Source organism: Salvelinus namaycush, chromosome 1 (genome assembly GCF_016432855.1).
Source record: "Salvelinus namaycush isolate Seneca chromosome 1, SaNama_1.0, whole genome shotgun sequence".
NCBI classification, from domain to species: domain Eukaryota; kingdom Metazoa; phylum Chordata; class Actinopteri; order Salmoniformes; family Salmonidae; genus Salvelinus; species Salvelinus namaycush.
The window spans coordinates 77,884,098-77,902,540 of NC_052307.1; the positions used below are offsets into that span (position 1 = coordinate 77,884,098).

The 18,443-nt window shown below is 45.0% G+C and overlaps 1 protein-coding gene across 5 annotated transcripts; it reads left to right on the top strand.

Moving 5' to 3' along the window:
• Positions 1–3,095: 3,095 nt before the first annotated feature.
• Positions 3,096–13,840, top strand: LOC120049485. Of its 5 annotated transcripts, none has more exons than XM_038995761.1 (5): positions 3,096–3,180; positions 9,552–10,330; positions 10,372–11,158; positions 11,200–12,301; positions 12,716–13,840. In XM_038995761.1, the coding sequence occupies exons 2-4, from the start codon at positions 10,100–10,102 to the stop codon at positions 11,292–11,294; spliced, it is 1,113 nt and encodes a 370-aa protein (XP_038851689.1). In that variant the 5' UTR covers positions 3,096–3,180; positions 9,552–10,099; the 3' UTR covers positions 11,295–12,301; positions 12,716–13,840. The 5 variants fall into 5 exon arrangements, with proteins under 5 accessions (XP_038851689.1, XP_038851681.1, XP_038851691.1 ...); XM_038995753.1 differs by having other exon boundaries at positions 3,117–3,214; XM_038995763.1 differs by having other exon boundaries at positions 3,117–3,214; positions 11,286–12,301.
• The last annotated feature ends 4,603 nt before the right edge of the window (positions 13,841–18,443 follow it).

Here is an 18,443-nt window from a genome sequence, read left to right on the forward strand (position 1 = left end):
TCGCTGTAGCTAGTGACTGGAACGAGCTGCAAAAAAACACTAAAACTGGATCTCTTCATTCAAAGACTCAATCATGGACAGACACTCTTACTGACAGTTGTGGCTGCTTCACCTGATGTATTGTTGTCTCTACCTTCTTGCCCTTTGTGCTTTTGTCTTTGCCCAATAATGTTTGTACCATGTTTTGTGCTGCTACCATGTTTTGCTGCTGCCATGTTGTTTTGCTACCATGTTGTTGTCATGTTGTTTTGCTACTATGCTGTGTTGTCATGTGTTGCTGCCATGCTATGTTGTTGTCTTAGGTCTCTCTTTATGTAGTGTTGTGGTGTCTCTGTTGTCGTGATGTGTGTTTTGTCCTATATTTTTACAGTATTTAATTTTTTTTATCCCAGCCCCCGTCCCCGCAGGAGGCCTTTTGCCTTTTGGTAGGCCGTCATTGTAAATAAGAGTTTGTTCTTAACTGACTTGCCTAGTTAAATAAAGGTTAAATGAAAAAATAAAACTTGTGTAGCCTACCTGGGCCTGGCAAACAGATTTCTTAAGTTTATTGTTGTAGCCTTGTGTTATGATGCAATTGTTAATGGCCATGTTTAGTTAAGTAAATTGGATTTATCAAAGCTCTATCGTAATTACCGATCAGTTGTTAGAACCCATTAGATTAACAGTAACAGTCAGTCAGATTAGGCTACAGGTTAAAAAAACTACAAAAACACTGGCAGTTGTTGACAGGAATATTCAGTTCACATACATATTATTAATATTTAATTCAGTGATTGATATTACGACCCTTTCCTCAGTAGCCTTTTCCAGCAGCCTATTGGGAAACAAGCACTTCTTACCTCAAAATCGCCTTGATATTCACGTTGAATAAATTAGTCTGTCAATTTGAACTAAACAAACTGCTAAATCATTAGGTGACAAGCCAAATTTCTTCAGCCTCCTGATGTTTAAGAGGCGCTGTTACACCGCCTTCACCACACTGTCTGTTTGGGTGGACCATTTCAGTTTGTCAGTGATATATACGCAGAGGAACTTAAAACTTTCCACCTTCTCCACTGCTGTCCCGTCGATGTGGATAGGGGGGTGCTCCCTCTGCTGTTTCCTGAAGTCCACGATCATCTCCTTTGTTTTGTTGATGTTGAGTGAGAGGTTATTTTCCTGACACCACACTCAGAGCCCTCACCTCCTCCCTGTAGGCTGTCTCGTCATTGTTGGTAATCAACCCCACTACTGTTATGTCGTCTGCAAACTTGATGATTGAGTTGGAGGCGTGCATGGCCATGGAGTCATGGGTGAACAGGGAGTACAGGAGGGGACAGAGCATGCACCCTTGTGGGGCCCCGGTGTTGAGGATCAGCGTAGTGGAGGTGTTGTTTCCTACCTTCCCCACCATGGGGTGGCCCGCCAGGAAGTCCAGGACCCAATTGCACAGGGCGGGGTTCAGGGCCTTGAGCTTAATGATGAGCTTGGAGGGTACTATGGTGTTGAATGCTGAGCTATAGTCAATGTCTGCCACCTACTACCATACCCCGTTCAAAGGCACTTAAATCCTTTGTCTTGCCCATTCACCCTCTGAATGGCACACAGACACAATCAATGTCTCAATTGTCTCAAGGCTTAAAAATCATTTTTTAACCTGTCTCCTCCCCTTCATCTACACTGATTGAAGTGGATTTAACAAGTGAAATCAATAAGGGATCATAGCTTCAACTTGAATTCACCTGGTCAGTCTATGTCATGGAAAGAGCAGGTGTTCTTAATGTTTTGTATTTCACCAGAGACAGCATCCCAGCCAGGCAAACAGCGCTCATCTGTCTTAGTATCTGTAACCCATGTATCTGATGCTGTCTTGACAAAAATATGATGGTATGTCATAACCTTTTTGTCCAGACAGTATCAGATATATGGGCTACAGATACTAAGACAGAGAGGCGCTGTTTCTGTCACTCGGATGCTTTCTCCGGTGACATTGATGAGTCTTGCTCTGTCGTTCTGGTACATACTTTATTTTTATTTTTATTTTTCACCTTTATTTAAACGGTAAGCTAGTCGAGAACAAGTTCTCATTTACAACTGCGACCTGGCCAAGATAAAGCAAAGCAGTGCGACACAAACAACAACACCGAGTTACACATGGAATAAACAAGCGTACAGTCAATTACACAATAGGAAAAAAAGAAAGTCTCTATACAGTGTGTGCAAATGGCGTGAGGTGGTAAGGCAATAAATAGGCCATAGTAATTACAATTTAGCAGATTAACACTGGAGTGATATATGAGCAGATGATGATGTGCAAGTAGTGATACTGGTGTGCAAAAAAGCAGAAAAGTAAATAAAAACAATATGGGGATGCTGTAGGTAGGTAGATTGGGTGGGCTATTTACAGATGGACTATGTACAGTTGCAGTGATGGGTTAGCTGCTCAGATAGCTGATGTTTAAAGTTAGTGAGGGAAATATAAGTCTCCAGCTTCAGCGATTTTTGCAATTCGTTCCAGTCATTGGCAGCAGAGAACTGTAAGGAAAGGTTGCCAAACGAGGTGTTGGCTTTGGGGATGACCAGTAAGATATACCTGCTGGAGTGCGTGCTACAGGGGGGTGTTGTTATCGTGACCAGTGAGCTGAGATAAGGCGGCCAGGCAAACTTTAGTCTGAGACTGCCAGCATTGAAGTCCTTTGTGGTGATGAGGGGCACGAGGGGTATTATACAAAACAACTAATCAGCGATTGGATCATCTCTAACCAATCAGAGTATCAAAGCCAATGACGAATTTTCTAACTGCCACTTTACCAGTGTGTGTTCTGACTCCAGGTCAAACCATCGGTTTCTGGACCAATCAGACGGCCACAAATGTGTTCGCATTCAGTGAATTTGGTCTGAAAGGGGGGAAGTGAACTTTACTTTGAAAGTCAACACATGATGAGTGAACACTATTCTAGGGCACTAGAATCTCTATTTTATGGCACTGTCTGATCTATCTCGAGAGAACGAAGTGAAATAGAACACATAATTTCCGTCTGAGCACTACCAGGACGACAGGTGGCGGTAATGGAATATAGATGTGAGACACTGTACTTCCATCCAACTCGAAAGAAGAAGAATATGGACCAATCAAAACAACCTACAATCGTGCGAACGTTGAGGTGGATATGGACATCACGTCGTTGAATCATGTTTACGGTCCGATTCTTGAAAACAATACAATTTCTACAAGGTTATGTAATAATGTATGCACGGAACGCGTTTGGAGAACAAATTTACCAAGTGTTGAGTGTTTTCTAGAATGAAATGGAAGTCAAGTCAGCTAGATAGATAACAGTACCAGCCAGAGCTAGAAGGAACTAGCTAATGCTAGCTTGTAAAGTCAAGCACGTTTTATAAAAACGATTTGCTAACCTGGTTGGCTTTCACGTTTATAGATACAAGTAAGCTTATTTGGTTGTAGACCTAACTTGGTTGACGTTAGCTATAGCCTACAGTACACGTTCAGATTACTATTTAAAACAAATTATTTAATATCTACTTTCCCCTGTGCTACTTACAACTGGGGTTAAGGAGTTTGCTTAGCTGGTAATTCGATCTAGAATCTGTGGTCTTTAAATAGGATCCATTGAGACATATTCACAATTTCCCTCTAGCTACCTATTGTACTTAAGCTCAGTGAATCTTAAGTTTTTGGCACACTTGGAAATGTTTTCTGGCTACTTCCTGTACTTCTCTTTTCCTTTAACCTTAACACTAGTCAGTGATTGGCTTTGTTGTGAGATGAATGTATTAGATGTACAGCTAGATGAGATGAAGGGTCTTTTCCCATGGTCTTTACCCCAGGTAGGCTGACAACTAGATCACCCATATGCAACAGATCCTAATGAACCTCAAAGGCAGAGACGCCAGGTGGGTTAGAAACAGCAGTAGTAAGTGAATGGGAGATTACCACAGAATCAACAAATGAACCAAGTTTCACAGTGACACAAAATGTAAATGACCCACACTGCCCTGTTTCCTCACCTACATTGAAAAAAGAAAGTCACATCAAGGTGAAAGATGTTCTAACCAGTGGTGTTCAGGGCATGGAAATTGTAGATGCTGTTCATCTGCCGAACATAACCCTGGATTACAGAATGAACATCAAACAACGGCTGTTAACTTTGATCAAATTGCAGCCATTTTACAATCACATGGAGAGGGCGGGAACATTAGTGGTTCAAAAAGGCCAAATACTCCTGCATGCACTCAGTCAAAGAAACTGCTTAGTGGTATACCTCTACTACAAGCATTGAACATAAGAGGAAACCACTTCTTCATCCTATCAAATCCACCAAGTAGTCTCTCTGTAGAAGGGAAAACCAACCCATCCACACAGGGTTGTAGCCAATCTCAAACAGTGTTGCCAACCAATTGACAATTGTCAGACGGAAGTTTTCTTCCAAGCCAAAGTACTGCCATCCTCCCTCTGCTAACCAGCCCTACTGCAGCGACCACCTTGGCTTCTGTGCAGCAGCAATATGTCATTCTGCCACCCAATTGTAAAACATTGAACAATTCTCCAGCTCAAAGTGAAAAGCGTATGCCACCCGTCAAGAAACTGTCCTTTGAGTCACATAAAGTTTAGGGATCCATACCCCAACTGCATGAAAATAGGTCTAGACCTCAATGTGAGATCAGAAGAAAAACTTTACTTGAAGTTTCTGACTAACGGTGTTATGTTTGAGATTCATAACTTTGCCAAAAAGGTAACATCCGCTTTTCAGTATGTTGTGTTTGATATTCTAGAACACAACTTTGATCTCGGTTTGCAAAGTGAACAACGCTGGAAATTTGTCAGTGCTGTTACTGCGAGATTAAAGCGAATCAAGAAGAAATATAACAATGAAAATGACACAGTTGAAGTGTTCACACTACCTAATCTTCAGAAGAAAGCGAAATTGATTTCTGAAGCATCTTTACTTTCAAAGGCTTCCCAAGACAAGGACTCATCAAAGACATTGAGACAGAAACTTGCTCAACAAAAGCAATTGGAGAGAAACAAGCAAGTTAGACAAAGTAAATATCAGATGGCTAGGAAGGAAGAGAATGCCATCAAATTTCAGAAGGCTCACGAGGCCATGAACAACTTTGTAATGACTTGGTTTTATCATGACGGGCAAGTTACTCTTCAGAATGCCAGTGAAACCATTCCTAATCAGATGGATGTCACGTCGTGCTCTGTTGAAACTGCAACACTTGGCAAAGAGAAAGGACATACTGATGTCTGTTTTAAAGATGAGTCTGATCCTCATCCCATATCTTTTGGGCAAGTCAAGGAGGAACCCATTTTTAGTGAGACTGCTGTCACAAAGTGTGCAGATGAAATGGCAACACATGTCCAGAAGAATAGAGGTTCTGAGATTGACGTAAAGGTTGAGTCTGATCTAGGCCTACCTCTTCGGCATATCAAGGCAGAGACAAACTCTAAGACCGTTGCAACACTGTACACCGGTGAAAAGGAAATGCCTTGCCAGAAGAATGAGCCGACCGACATCTGTACAAAGGATGAGCCTGATTTTAACCCCAAATCTCTGCCACAGATAAAGGATGAGGAACCCTGGAATAGAACGGAAGAAACACCAGGCCAGACAAATGGACTCAATGTCGTCTCCATTAACAATGAGTCATACAGCACCCTGCATTTCATGGTGAAGATCAGAGGTGTGGAACAATCCCATTTGGTGTCTACAATGGATAGAACCGTGAATAACCCGTACCCCTACTGCAGGAGAATAGGTCTAGACCTTGATGTGAAATCAAAACTGGGAGTAAAAAATCAACTTGATTTGCATTCACTGACAACGGGTGTAATGCTTGAAATTCATGATTTTGCCAATGAAGTATGTGCGTCATCTAAGGAGATTGTTGTTGGTGTCATTAAACACCATTTCCATCTTGACTTGGAAAACGAACAATTGCTACGCTCCGAAAATATTGGGAACAGACTAAAGAGGTTACCAAAACGGAAAGATATGAAAGAGAAACTCTTGAAGGAACCCTTCATGTTCACCAGTCCAGTCCAAAAGCCCTGCCGGAAAACAGCTGCTACGGGAACTATGCCTAATGCATCACTTGTGTCAAAGATGGAAAGAAATCTCAGAAAGAAGGCGATTGGATGTAAAGGAAAGGAAAGAGGAAAAAACTGCCATGATGGCAAATGAGAAAAAGAAACCAGCCAAAATACCCACAAGGGCAGGACTGTATCCTCAGCATGCAATCTCTACAATGTCACACAGTGCACTTATGAAAAAGCAAAGTTTAGTCAGAAAAAGGTACTTGCCGACATATACCCACAGGAGGAATCTGATCTTCACTCTGAGCTCACAGCGCAAGCCTCCGACTCAGAAGACAGCCAAGTAGACATGTTTAGGAAAATGATCCTGGATGTAGTCATGAGGGATGAAGTGGACCAGAGGAAGATCTTTACCAAACTGATTATATGTGTCGGTGACCCGGCTGCCCCAGAGAGGAAATTCAAGCAAATCTTAACTGAATACAGATCAGAGATTTTGCCACACATGGTTGAGCAATATCATGCCTATACTTATGCTGAAAAGGTAATGCTGTCCCTTGTGAATGAGCTGTTCTGTGGCTTACATTTGATTGACGGCTTAGCTCACCAGGCAAAAACAACTCTTCTACTGTGGGAAAAGCAGATTTTTGGAGATAAGGAATCTGGTGGCTCCCCTAGCTTTGGGACAACAGAATTGGAGTCTGGAACAGTGCACTTGGTGAGATCTGTGTGTGATGCTGTCCAAGCCAAAGGGCGTGCAAAGGATGACAGGTTTGTGAAATTCTAAACCTTTTTGACCGCCAAAGGAGAATTTGACGAGGTTCCTTTGGTTTCATTCAGAGGAAATAGACTTGACCCACTCTGTCATAATGCTGCAGGGGTGTACAGCATCCATGATGATTTGGTGGAGTTTACCAGTGATTACATAGTGGACAGGAGTTTTGTCAAAGGAGTTGCTGCTGATTTGGAGCTTCCACAGTTCAAGGCTGGATTCAGAGCTCTGGGTCTGATTTCTAAGATAATCATTGATCCTCTCTGGAGAGCCTTGACCTTGAAGGGCAACATATTGAAAATGGAAGCACGATATCAAACTCTTGTTACCAAACTCAAGGAGTGGCAGGAGGATGGGAGACAGGTTGTTGAGGGAAATGCGTGCTTGTTTGATGACATTGAGGTGCCCGAGGACCTTGTGTTTGACAGGCTTACCATGTGGACAGACACAGACTTTTATGAGTTGACAGTTCAGATCGCTGAATTGCTACTTGCTAGTTGTCTGAGGGTATGTGGCAAGATGCTGTCTAGTAATCCTGATCATTGCAGGTATGTTCTGCCAACAGATGAGCTGAGAGCCAAGCTGAGGTCAATGCCAAAGAAAGATGCCAGCCTGCAGAGAGATGTTGGCCTGTTGGAGCATCTACAAAGGGCTAAATCGGGAGCCATTGGCATCACACTGGAGGCCGTGGTCATGTTCAAGGGGAGTCGCACCTGGGATTGGCTTCAGTCTTTGGACAGAGAAAAAGAATGTCAGTGCTGAAAGCACTTCAGCAGGCAGTTAAGCAAGAAAAAGTGTTGGCAACGGAGCGCTCAAGTCTCCAGAATGTGAAAGGCAACCGCACGAAAGCAGTTGTGAAGCCTGGACATGCTGCCACTGAGAAACAACAGAAAATTGCTGAACAGAACATTGAGGGAATGACAATGAAGTCAGAGGAGAGGGATTCAAGGCTTGCGAGTGAAGTAGCCAGACCTCAACAATCACCCCTACAGGGTGAAAGCACAATGACAGAGAAGTCTGAGGAGATGGAGAGGGAAGTAGCCAGACCTCAACATTCACCCCTACAGGGTGAAAGCACAATGACAGAGAAGTCTGAGGAGATGGTGAGGGAAGTAGCCAGACATCAACAATCACCCCTACAGGGTGAAAGCACAATGACAGAGAAGTCTGAGGAGATGGAGAGGGAAGTAGCCAGACCTCAACATTCACCCCTACAGGGTGAAAGCACAATGACAGAGAAGTCTGAGGAGATGGAGAGGGAAGTAGCCAGACCTCAACAATCACCCCTACAGGGTGAAAGCACAATGACAGAGAAGTCTGAGGAGATGGAGAGGGAAGTAGCCAGACCTCAACAATCACCCCTACAGGGTGAAAGCACAATGACAGAGAAGTCTGAGGAGATGGAGAGGGAAGTAGCCAGACCTCAACATTCACCCCTACAGGGTGAAAGCACAATGACAGAGAAGTCTGAGGAGATGGAGAGGGAAGTAGCCAGACCTCAACATTCACCCCTACGGGGTGAAAGCACAATGACAGAGAAGTCTGAGGAGATGGAGAGGGAAGTAGCCAGACCTCAACAATCAGCCCTACGGGGTGAAAGCACAATGACAGAGAAGTCTGAGGAGATGGAGAGGGAAGTAGCCAGACCTCAACAATCAGCCCTACGGGGTGAAGTGAGTCCTGCTGAAAAGACTTGTTGAAAATAAACAGAAAGCTATGGAGCATGAACAACACCATCCAGGTGGACACTACACCATGGTGACACATGATTTGATCAGAGAGCTAGAGAAGTGTGGTGGTTTGTGGGAGAAAGAGGATGATATGGATGAACAGTTGGCCTTATTAGATAAACATGATAGGTATTCTGCAGTTATCTGCCAACTTCAGTTCCAGAAATATGTACTTTGTATGAAAAATGAGAACGGGCTTCTCAACGATTCAGTTGCCGGCATAAAACGTAGCTTCGAAGAACTTGTGACAAATTTGAGATCATTTATCTCAAAAAACAACACCTCTGAAGAAGTCAAAGCCCCCTGTCTGAAACGAAAAGCAGACACAACTGAGACATTGCCCGACAAACCACCCAAAAAAGATGGTGAAAGTGGCTGAGAATGTTGTGGGCAGGGTTTCAAAGTGAGCCACAGGTGTGGTTAGGGATGCAGAGCCAATGAAGAGCTACGCACCCAGAAAACAAAAACGTTGCCTACCTGCTGAAGTTACTGTTCAGGTATCCACCTGGTGAAAAAGGGCGGGAGATCCTCTAGAAAAGTAGCCCTCACAAAGCCAGTACACATCCAGTAATGTAGAGAACAGAGAAAAACAAGATTGTAGAGAAACTAAGACCACAGATCTAATTGTATTATGACCAGGTCTACTAAATGGGGGAAAAAGGTTGTTTAGTCTGACAAAAATACCATTTTAGTTTGACATACTAGGCTTAAGTTTTCATCAGTGTTGAAAACAGATATCTTTAGAATCTTTTAGACAGATTTATCAGTTAAAGTACAAAAAGGAAAATAAATAAGCATAAATATTGGTTTGTATTTACAATGGTGTTTGTTCTTCACTGGTTGACCTGGCCTGGTCTCTCTCTCTCTCTCTCTCTGTGTCTCTCTCTCTGTCTCTCTCTGTCTCTCTCTCTCTGTGTCTCTCTCTCTTTCTCTCTCTGTGTCTCTATCTCTAATTGTTCATATGTCTTTGATCTAAGTTATTGTACTAACAAAATAAATGTTCTCACAGGTAGTTGGATGAATGCACCATCTCTACAACCCATGGATCCAGGCCAGGGGCAGTAGATACCACCATCTCTACAACCCATGGATCCAGGCCAGGGGCAGTACCACCATCTCTACAACCCATGGATCCAGGCCAGGGGCAGTACCACCATCTCTACAACCCATGGATCCAGGACAGGGGCAGTAGATACCACCATCTCTACAACCCATGGATCCAGGCCAGGGGCAGTACCACCATCTCTACAACCCATGGATCCAGGCCAGGGGCAGTACCACCATCTCTACAACCCATGGATCCAGGCCAGGGGCAGTAGATACCACCATCTCTACAACCCATGGATCCAGGACAGGGGCAGTAGATACCACCATCTCTACAACCCATGGATCCAGGCCAGGGGCAGTACCACCATCTCTACAACCCATGGATCCAGGCCAGGGGCAGTAGATACCACCATCTCTACAACCCATGGATCCAGGACAGGGGCAGTACCACCATCTCTACAACCCATGGATCCAGGCCAGGGGCAGTAGATACCACCATCTCTACAACCCATGGATCCAGGCCAGGAGCAGTACCACCATCTCTACAACCCATGGATCCAGGCCAGGGGCAGTAGATACCACCATCTCTACAACCCATGGATCCAGGCCAGGGGCAGTAGATACCACCATCTCTACAACCCATGGATCCAGGCCAGGGGCAGTAGATACCACCATCTCTACAACCCATGGATCCAGGACAGGGGCAGTAGATACCACCATCTCTACAACCCATGGATCCAGGACAGGGGCAGTACCACCATCTCTACAACCCATGGATCCAGGACAGGGGCAGTAGATACCACCATCTCTACAACCCATGGATCCAGGACAGGGGCAGTAGATACCACCATCTCTACAACCCATGGATCCAGGACAGGGGCAGTAGATACCACCATCTCTACAACCCATGGATCCAGGCCAGGGGCAGTACCACCATCTCTACAACCCATGGATCCAGGACAGGGGCAGTAGATACCACCATCTCTACAACCCATGGATCCAGGACAGGGGCAGTAGATACCACCATCTCTACAACCCATGGATCCAGGCCAGGGGCAGTACCACCATCTCTACAACCCATGGATCCAGGCCAGGGGCAGTACCACCATCTCTACAACCCATGGATCCAGGCCAGGGGCAGTAGATACCACCATCTCTACAACCCATGGATCCAGGACAGGGGCAGTAGATACCACCATCTCTACAACCCATGGATCCAGGCCAGGGGCAGTACCACCATCTCTACAACCCATGGATCCAGGCCAGGGGCAGTAGATACCACCATCTCTACAACCCATGGATCCAGGACAGGGGCAGTAGATACCACCATCTCTACAACCCATGGATCCAGGCCAGAGGCAGTACCACCATCTCTACAACCCATGGATCCAGGACAGGGGCAGTACCACCATCTCTACAACCCATGGATCCAGGACAGGGGCAGTAGATACCACCATCTCTACAACCCATGGATCCAGGCCAGAGGCAGTACCACCATCTCTACAACCCATGGATCCAGGCCAGGGGCAGTAGATACCACCATCTCTACAACCCATGGATCCAGGACAGGGGCAGTACCACCATCTCTACAACCCATGGATCCAGGCCAGGGGCAGTAGATACCACCATCTCTACAACCCATGGATCCAGGACAGGGGCAGTACCACCATCTCTACAACCCATGGATCCAGGCCAGGGGCAGTAGATACCACCATCTCTACAACCCATGGATCCAGGCCAGGGGCAGTACCACCATCTCTACAACCCATGGATCCAGGCCAGGGGCAGTAGATACCACCATCTCTACAACCCATGGATCCAGGCCAGGGGCAGTACCACCATCTCTACAACCCATGGATCCAGGCCAGGGGCAGTAGATACCACCATCTCTACAACCCATGGATCCAGGACAGGGGCAGTACCACCATCTCTACAACCCATGGATCCAGGACAGGGGCAGTAGATACCACCATCTCTACAACCCATGGATCCAGGCCAGGGGCAGTAGATACCACCATCTCTACAACCCATGGATCCAGGACAGGGGCAGTACCACCATCTCTACAACCCATGGATCCAGGACAGGGGCAGTAGATACCACCATCTCTACAACCCATGGATCCAGGACAGGGGCAGTACCACCATCTCTACAACCCATGGATCCAGGACAGGGGCAGTAGATACCACCATCTCTACAACCCATGGATCCAGGACAGGGGCAGTAGATACCACCATCTCTACAACCCATGGATCCAGGACAGGGGCAGTAGATACCACCATCTCTACAACCCATGGATCCAGGACAGGGGCAGTAGATACCACCATCTCTACAACCCATGGATCCAGGACAGGGGCAGTAGATACCACCATCTCTACAACCCATGGATCCAGGACAGGGGCAGTAGATACCACCATCTCTACAACCCATGGATCCAGGACAGGGGCAGTAGATACCACCATCTCTACAACCCATGGATCCAGGCCAGGGGCAGTAGATACCACCATCTCTACAACCCATGGATCCAGGCCAGGGGCAGTAGATACCACCATCTCTACAACCCATGGATCCAGGCCAGGGGCAGTACCACCATCTCTACAACCCATGGATCCAGGACAGGGGCAGTAGATACCACCATCTCTACAACCCATGGATCCAGGACAGGGGCAGTAGATACCACCGCCTTTCAAACACCGGGGATGACATATCTGCAGGTTAGTCGCTGTCATTGTCATAGCTTGTACTGTAGTGTACCAACGGCTCATTTCTACCACAACAGAATGACGACTGAGATTCCAACACACAGGGTTTCAATGCTCTTGGACAACAGAAAAGCGTAGACCATTGAGACATGATGATGGTGTCTAAGATGTATTGTGTGCTCTCTCTGACGTTGAACCAGAAGTGCACCACGTGTTGCTCATTCTGGTTAGTGTTGCATGATTAAGCTATTCACACACGGAAATACAATCGTTTTTTAAGCCTGTGTGATGGTCTCCTCTCGGTGTAGCGATCTCTGTCTGTCTTGAACTTTGTGTTGATTATTATCTAGCATGATTATGGAGCTAGCTGCTGTCTTAACAGCACAAAAAACCCTATTACAACTGACTGTTCATTTTTATTCTCAGGTTTCTCTCCTCAGTCTGTATCCAGAGAGTCCCTCATCTTTGGGCCAGGATAAGGATCTCTCCTCAGTCTGTATCCAGAGAGTCCCTCATCTTTGGGCCAGGATAAGGATCTCTCCTCAGTCTGTATCCAGAGAGTCCCTCATCTTTGGGCCAGGATAAGGATCTCTCCTCAGTCTGTATCCAGAGAGTCCCTCATCTTTGGGCCAGGATAAGGATCTCTCCTCAGTCTGTATCCAGAGAGTCCCTCATCTTTGGGCCAGGATAAGGATCTCTCCTCAGTCTGTATCCAGAGAGTCCCTCATCTTTGGGCCAGGATAAGGATCTCTCCTCAGTCTGTATCCAGAGAGTCCCTCATCTTTGGGCCAGGATAAGGATCTCTCCTCAGTCTGTATCCAGAGAGTCCCTCATCTTTGGGCCAGGATAAGGATCTCTCCTCAGTCTGTATCCAGAGAGTCCCTCATCTTTGGGCCAGGATAAGGATCTCTCCTCAGTCTGTATCCAGAGAGTCCCTCATCTTTGGGCCAGGATAAGGATCTTAGACCTTGTCCTTGGTGTGGCTTTGGACCAACTCTGTTTCTGTAAAGAAGACACCTTGTCTGCATCATCACATGGCCAACTGACAGCCAACTGACTGCCTCTGGCCTCCATGTCTGTGTCTGTCTGCTTAGAGGACTGACTGACTGTTCTGAGACCTGTTGTTCCACATTCCACTGACTCATTCCACAGCAGAACCACAGCTGATTAGGATGTTACAGGACAAAGAGAGACTGATCTGTGAGTAGAGACTACAGCACTCACAAAGTAGAGACTACAGCACCCACAAAGCATTGCAGCGTCCCTTACTGACACTTGTAGGCCTACTTGCACTGCCTGCTTTTACTACTGTCTACCTCAAGGTCATTTTTTCTGTAAGTTAATGTTCTGTAAATACTCCCAGGTTTGGTGTTTCAGATGTTTATGGTCTATGTTACCAGTTTTACTCTGTGTGCAGTTGGGGTTTTTGTTCTCCAGGAAATTGCAGCTTGTGGAAAATATCACACAATTTACTGCTGACAAATTTGACATTTATATTTTTATTTTATGTTGGAACATGTTCTGTTTCTGGATAATAAAGTATACTTTGAATATCATATTTATGGATTCTCATTGGTTATAGAAAATAACGACGTTCAATATTCGTTTTCCCACTGTAGTCACTTAAATGGCCACATGGGGTCATTATTGTGCTAACTTGAGTTCAAAGAAGTGTGCGCGTTTTCTAAGAGCTAGACAGAGAGTGAAGGAACACATTACCATCAACACAACTAGAAAATCAACTGCTTCTCATTATTCACTACTTATAATTCACATATGAGTGAAGCTGTGTACATAGTTTAGTTTCAGGCCTTGTGTATCTTATTGTCTCTTCTGTACAGCATTTTGCTACACCCACAGTAATGTGTATGCGACCAATACAATTTGATTTGATCCCTTGGCCAGTCCAACTGACACACAGTGATTAAGGAAAGGGAGTCATTCAATAAAAACATGAAGAGGGATGTGTGTATTACCGTCATAAAACTACAGTGGTGGAAAAACTACTGAATCGTCATACTTGAGTAAAAGTAAAGATACCTTCATAGAAAAGGACTCAAGTAACCAGTACAATACTACTTGAGTAAGAGTAAATGCTATACATAAAATTCCTGATATTAAGCAAACCAGACACCATGATTCTTTACAATTATATTTTTTACAGACAGATAAGGGCACACTCCCACACTCACATCATTTTCAAACGCAGTATTTGTGTTTAGTGAGTCCGCCAGGTCAGAGGCAGTAGGGATGATTGATAGGTGCGTATACGGACCATATTGCTGTCCTGCCTGAGCATTCGAAATGTACAAGTACTTTTGGGTGTCAGGGAAAATGTATGGGAGTAAAAAGTACATTATTTTCTTTAGGAATGTAGTGAAGTAAAAGTATAAGTAAAAGTATAAGTTCTCAAAAATATAAATAGTAAAGTGAAGTACTGACACAGCAAAAAACGACTTAAATAGTACTTAAAAGTATTTTTACTTATGCATGGTCAGCATGATGAAAAGTGACATGAATTCTATATTAAAATCTTTTTTCTTTATGGTTCGAGTTTTCACAAACCTGGGAACATAAAATAGTGGACTGCTGTTCCTTTCCACACATTACATTTTTGCATGCGTGCACCTGTATGAATATACAGGGCATTCAGGAAGTATTCACACCCCTTGACCCTTTCCACATTTTGTTGTGCTACAAAGTGGGATTAAAATGGATTTAATTGTCATTTTTTGTCAACGATCTACACAAAATATATAATATATACGATGTACACAACATATATAATATATGCGATCTACACAAATCTTACATTTGTAGAAAAATATATACAAATAAAACACTAATATCTTGATTACATAAGTATTCAACCCCCTGAATCAATACATGTTAGAATCACCTTTGGCAGCGATTACAACTGTGAGTCTTTCTGGGTCTCTAAGAGCTTTTCACACCTTGATTGTACAATATTTGCAAATTATTCTTTAAACAATTCTTCAAGCTCTGTAAAGTTGGTTGTTGATCATTGCTGGACAGCCATTTTCAAGTCTTGCCATAGATGTTCAAGCAGATTGAAGTCAAAACTGTAACTATGCCACTCAGGAGCATTGATGTTGTCTTGGTTATTAACACCAGTAAGAAACTCCAGTTAGAAACTCCAGTGCCTCAGATAGTATTCAACACCCCTTGACATTTTACACATTTTGTTGTGTTACAGTCTGAATTTAACATGTTTAAAATGTAGATTTTTTTTGTCACTCGTCTACACAAAATACCCAATAATGTCAAAGTGAAATTATGTTTTTATTTTTTATAAATTAATAAAAATTGTAAAGCTGAAATATCTTGAGTCAATAAGTATTCAACCCCTTTGTTTTGGCGAGCCTAAATAAATGCATAAGTAAAAATGTGCTTAACAAGTCACATAATAAGTTGCATAGACTCAACCGTGTTCAATAGTGTTTACCATGATTTTTTTGTAATGACTACCTCATCTCTGTACCCAACAACTATCTGTAAGGTCCCTCAGTCAAGCAGTGAATTTCAAACACAGACTCAACCGCATGGTGAAGTTATTAATTACACTTTATAGTGACTGGGTGTATTGATACACCATCCAAAGATACAGGCGTCCTTCCTAACTCAGTTGCCGGAGAGGAAGGAAACTGCTCAGGGATTTCCCCATAATGCCAATGGGGATTTTAAAAGAGTTACAGAGTTTAATGGCTGTGATAGGAAAAAACTGAGGATGGATCAACAATATTGTAGTTACTCCACAATACTAACCTAATTGACAGAGTGAAAAGAAGGAAGTCTGTACAGAATAAAAGGTATTCCAAAACATGCATCCTGTTTGCAACAAGGCACTAATGTAATACTGCAAAAAAATGTGGCAAAGAAATTAACTTCATGTCTTGAATACAAACTTATGTTTGGGGCAAATCCTATACAACACATTACTGAGTACCACTCTCCATATTGTCAAGCATAATGGTAGCTGCATCATGTTATGGGCAGCCTGTGCCCGACCCACGATGCAGAAATGTAATTGTTTTGAACACCTGTGCTATCTCCTCTGGTAACTTATTTTCTTTCCCCAGAAATGCCCAGTATTGGCTATGGGGAAATAACTCACTGTCACTTCAGCAGGAATGTCATTGGGACCCCATACCAGAACATATTACAGTTTAGGGGGACGAATGGAATGGTGTTAATCTAAGCAGCACAATGCTTTAACAGTGCAGCTCCCACAGACTCTCTGGAGATGCTGGGAGATATGAAAGTGAGAAGGCCTCGACTGATGGAAGTTAATTATGCTAATGAAACGTTTGCGTGGCGTTTGGTTCCCGGTGGTGCGTGGGACTGACTGGATATTGTGGCTCTATCTAGGTGCTGTTAGGATGCTATGCTGGATGTGATACAGAACAGAGGACCCTATGCTTATATCGATGTCTACTGTCTGTGTGTCTGTATGAGATTGGGGGCCCGTATATTCTCATTACCAATAGAGTTAGATGTACTGAGCAGATATACACAGTCTATTAATCCTCCATACAAAAAAATAACATTCAATTTGTTTTAAGTGGTCATTAAACGCTGAAGGATCTTATGATATCTGGACCCCTACCTCACTCTAGCCCACCACTCTATGATATCTGGACCCCCACCTCACTCTAGCCCACCACTATGATATCTGGACCACCAACCTCACTCTAGCCCACCACTCTGATATCTGGACCCCAACCTCACTCTAGCCCACCACTCTATGATATCTGGACCCCTACCTCACTCTAGCCCACCACTCTATGATATCTGGACCCCCACCTCACTCTAGCCCACCACTCTATAATATCTGGACCCCCACCTCACTCTAGCCCACCACTCTGATATCTGGACCCCCACCTCACTCTAGCCCACCACTCTGATATCTGGACCCCAACCTCACTCTAGCCCACCACTCTGATATCAGGACCCCCACCTCACTCTAGCCCACCACTCTATAATATCTGGACCCCCACCTGACTCTAGTCCACCACTCTGATATCAGGACCCCCACCTCACTCTAGCCCACCACTCTATAATATCTGGACCCCCACCTCACTCTAGCCCACCACTATGATATCTGGACCCCCACCTCACTCTAGCCCACCACTCTGATATCTGGACCCCCACCTCACTCTGGTCCACCACTCTGATATCTGGACCCCCACCTCACTCTAGCCCACCACTCTGATATCTGGACCACCAACCTCACTCTAGCCCACCACTATGATATCTGGACCCCCACCTCACTCTGGTCCACCACTCTGATATCTGGACCCCAACCTCACTCTAGCCCACCACTCTGATATCTGGACCTCCAGCCTCACTCTAGCCCACCACTCTGATATCTGGACCCCCACCTCACTCTAATCCACCACTCCGATATCAGGACCCCCACCTCACTCTAGCCCACCCCTCTATGATATCTGGACCCCCAACCTCACTCTAGCCCACCACTCTGATATCTGGACCCCCACCTCACTCTAGCCCACCACTCTATGATATCTGGACCCCCACCTCACTCTAGCCCACCACTCTATGATATCTGGACCCCCACCTCACTCTAGCCCACCACTCTATGATATCTGGACCCCCAACCTCACTCTAGCCCACCACTCTGATATCTGGACCCCCACCTCACTCTAGCCCACCACTCTATAATAGCTGGACCCCCACCTCACTCTAGCCCACCACTCTGATATCTGGACCCCCACCTCACTCTAGCCCACCACACTGATATCTGGACCCCCACCTCACTCTAGCCCACCACTCTATGATATCTGGACCCCCACCTCACTCTAGCCCACCACTCTGATATCTGGACCCCCACCTCACTCTGGTCCACCACTCCTTGTGGAAATGAGAGCGGGAGCACAACAAAAGACGATGGTGGAATTCCCCTTCCCCTCCCCTCTGGGAGTTTAATGACAGGGTCACGGTCTGCATTTGAACTCAAGGACCAAAGACATCCAGGGTCAAAGGTCAGGCCTGAACACTACAGACTGGGGAGATGAGGTCAGGGGTTGCAGACAAACACCCTGCTTGACCTCTTCAGCGCCCTGAACGGCAGAGGATGAGGATGTTTTCTCTGTATTGAATAAAAACAGGATCA

Bases quoted from the DNA above. Each gene is read 5' to 3' on its own strand.
- LOC120049485 (XM_038995761.1), top strand. From the start codon at position 10,100: ATGGATCCAGGCCAGGAGCAGTACCACCATCTCTACAACCCATGGATC. The intron at 10,331-10,371 runs GACAGGGGCAGT...CCATGGATCCAG, and splicing joins TCTACAACCCATGGATCCAG to GACAGGGGCAGTAGATACCA. The intron at 11,159-11,199 runs GGGCAGTACCAC...GATCCAGGCCAG, and splicing joins AACCCATGGATCCAGGACAG to GGGCAGTAGATACCACCATC.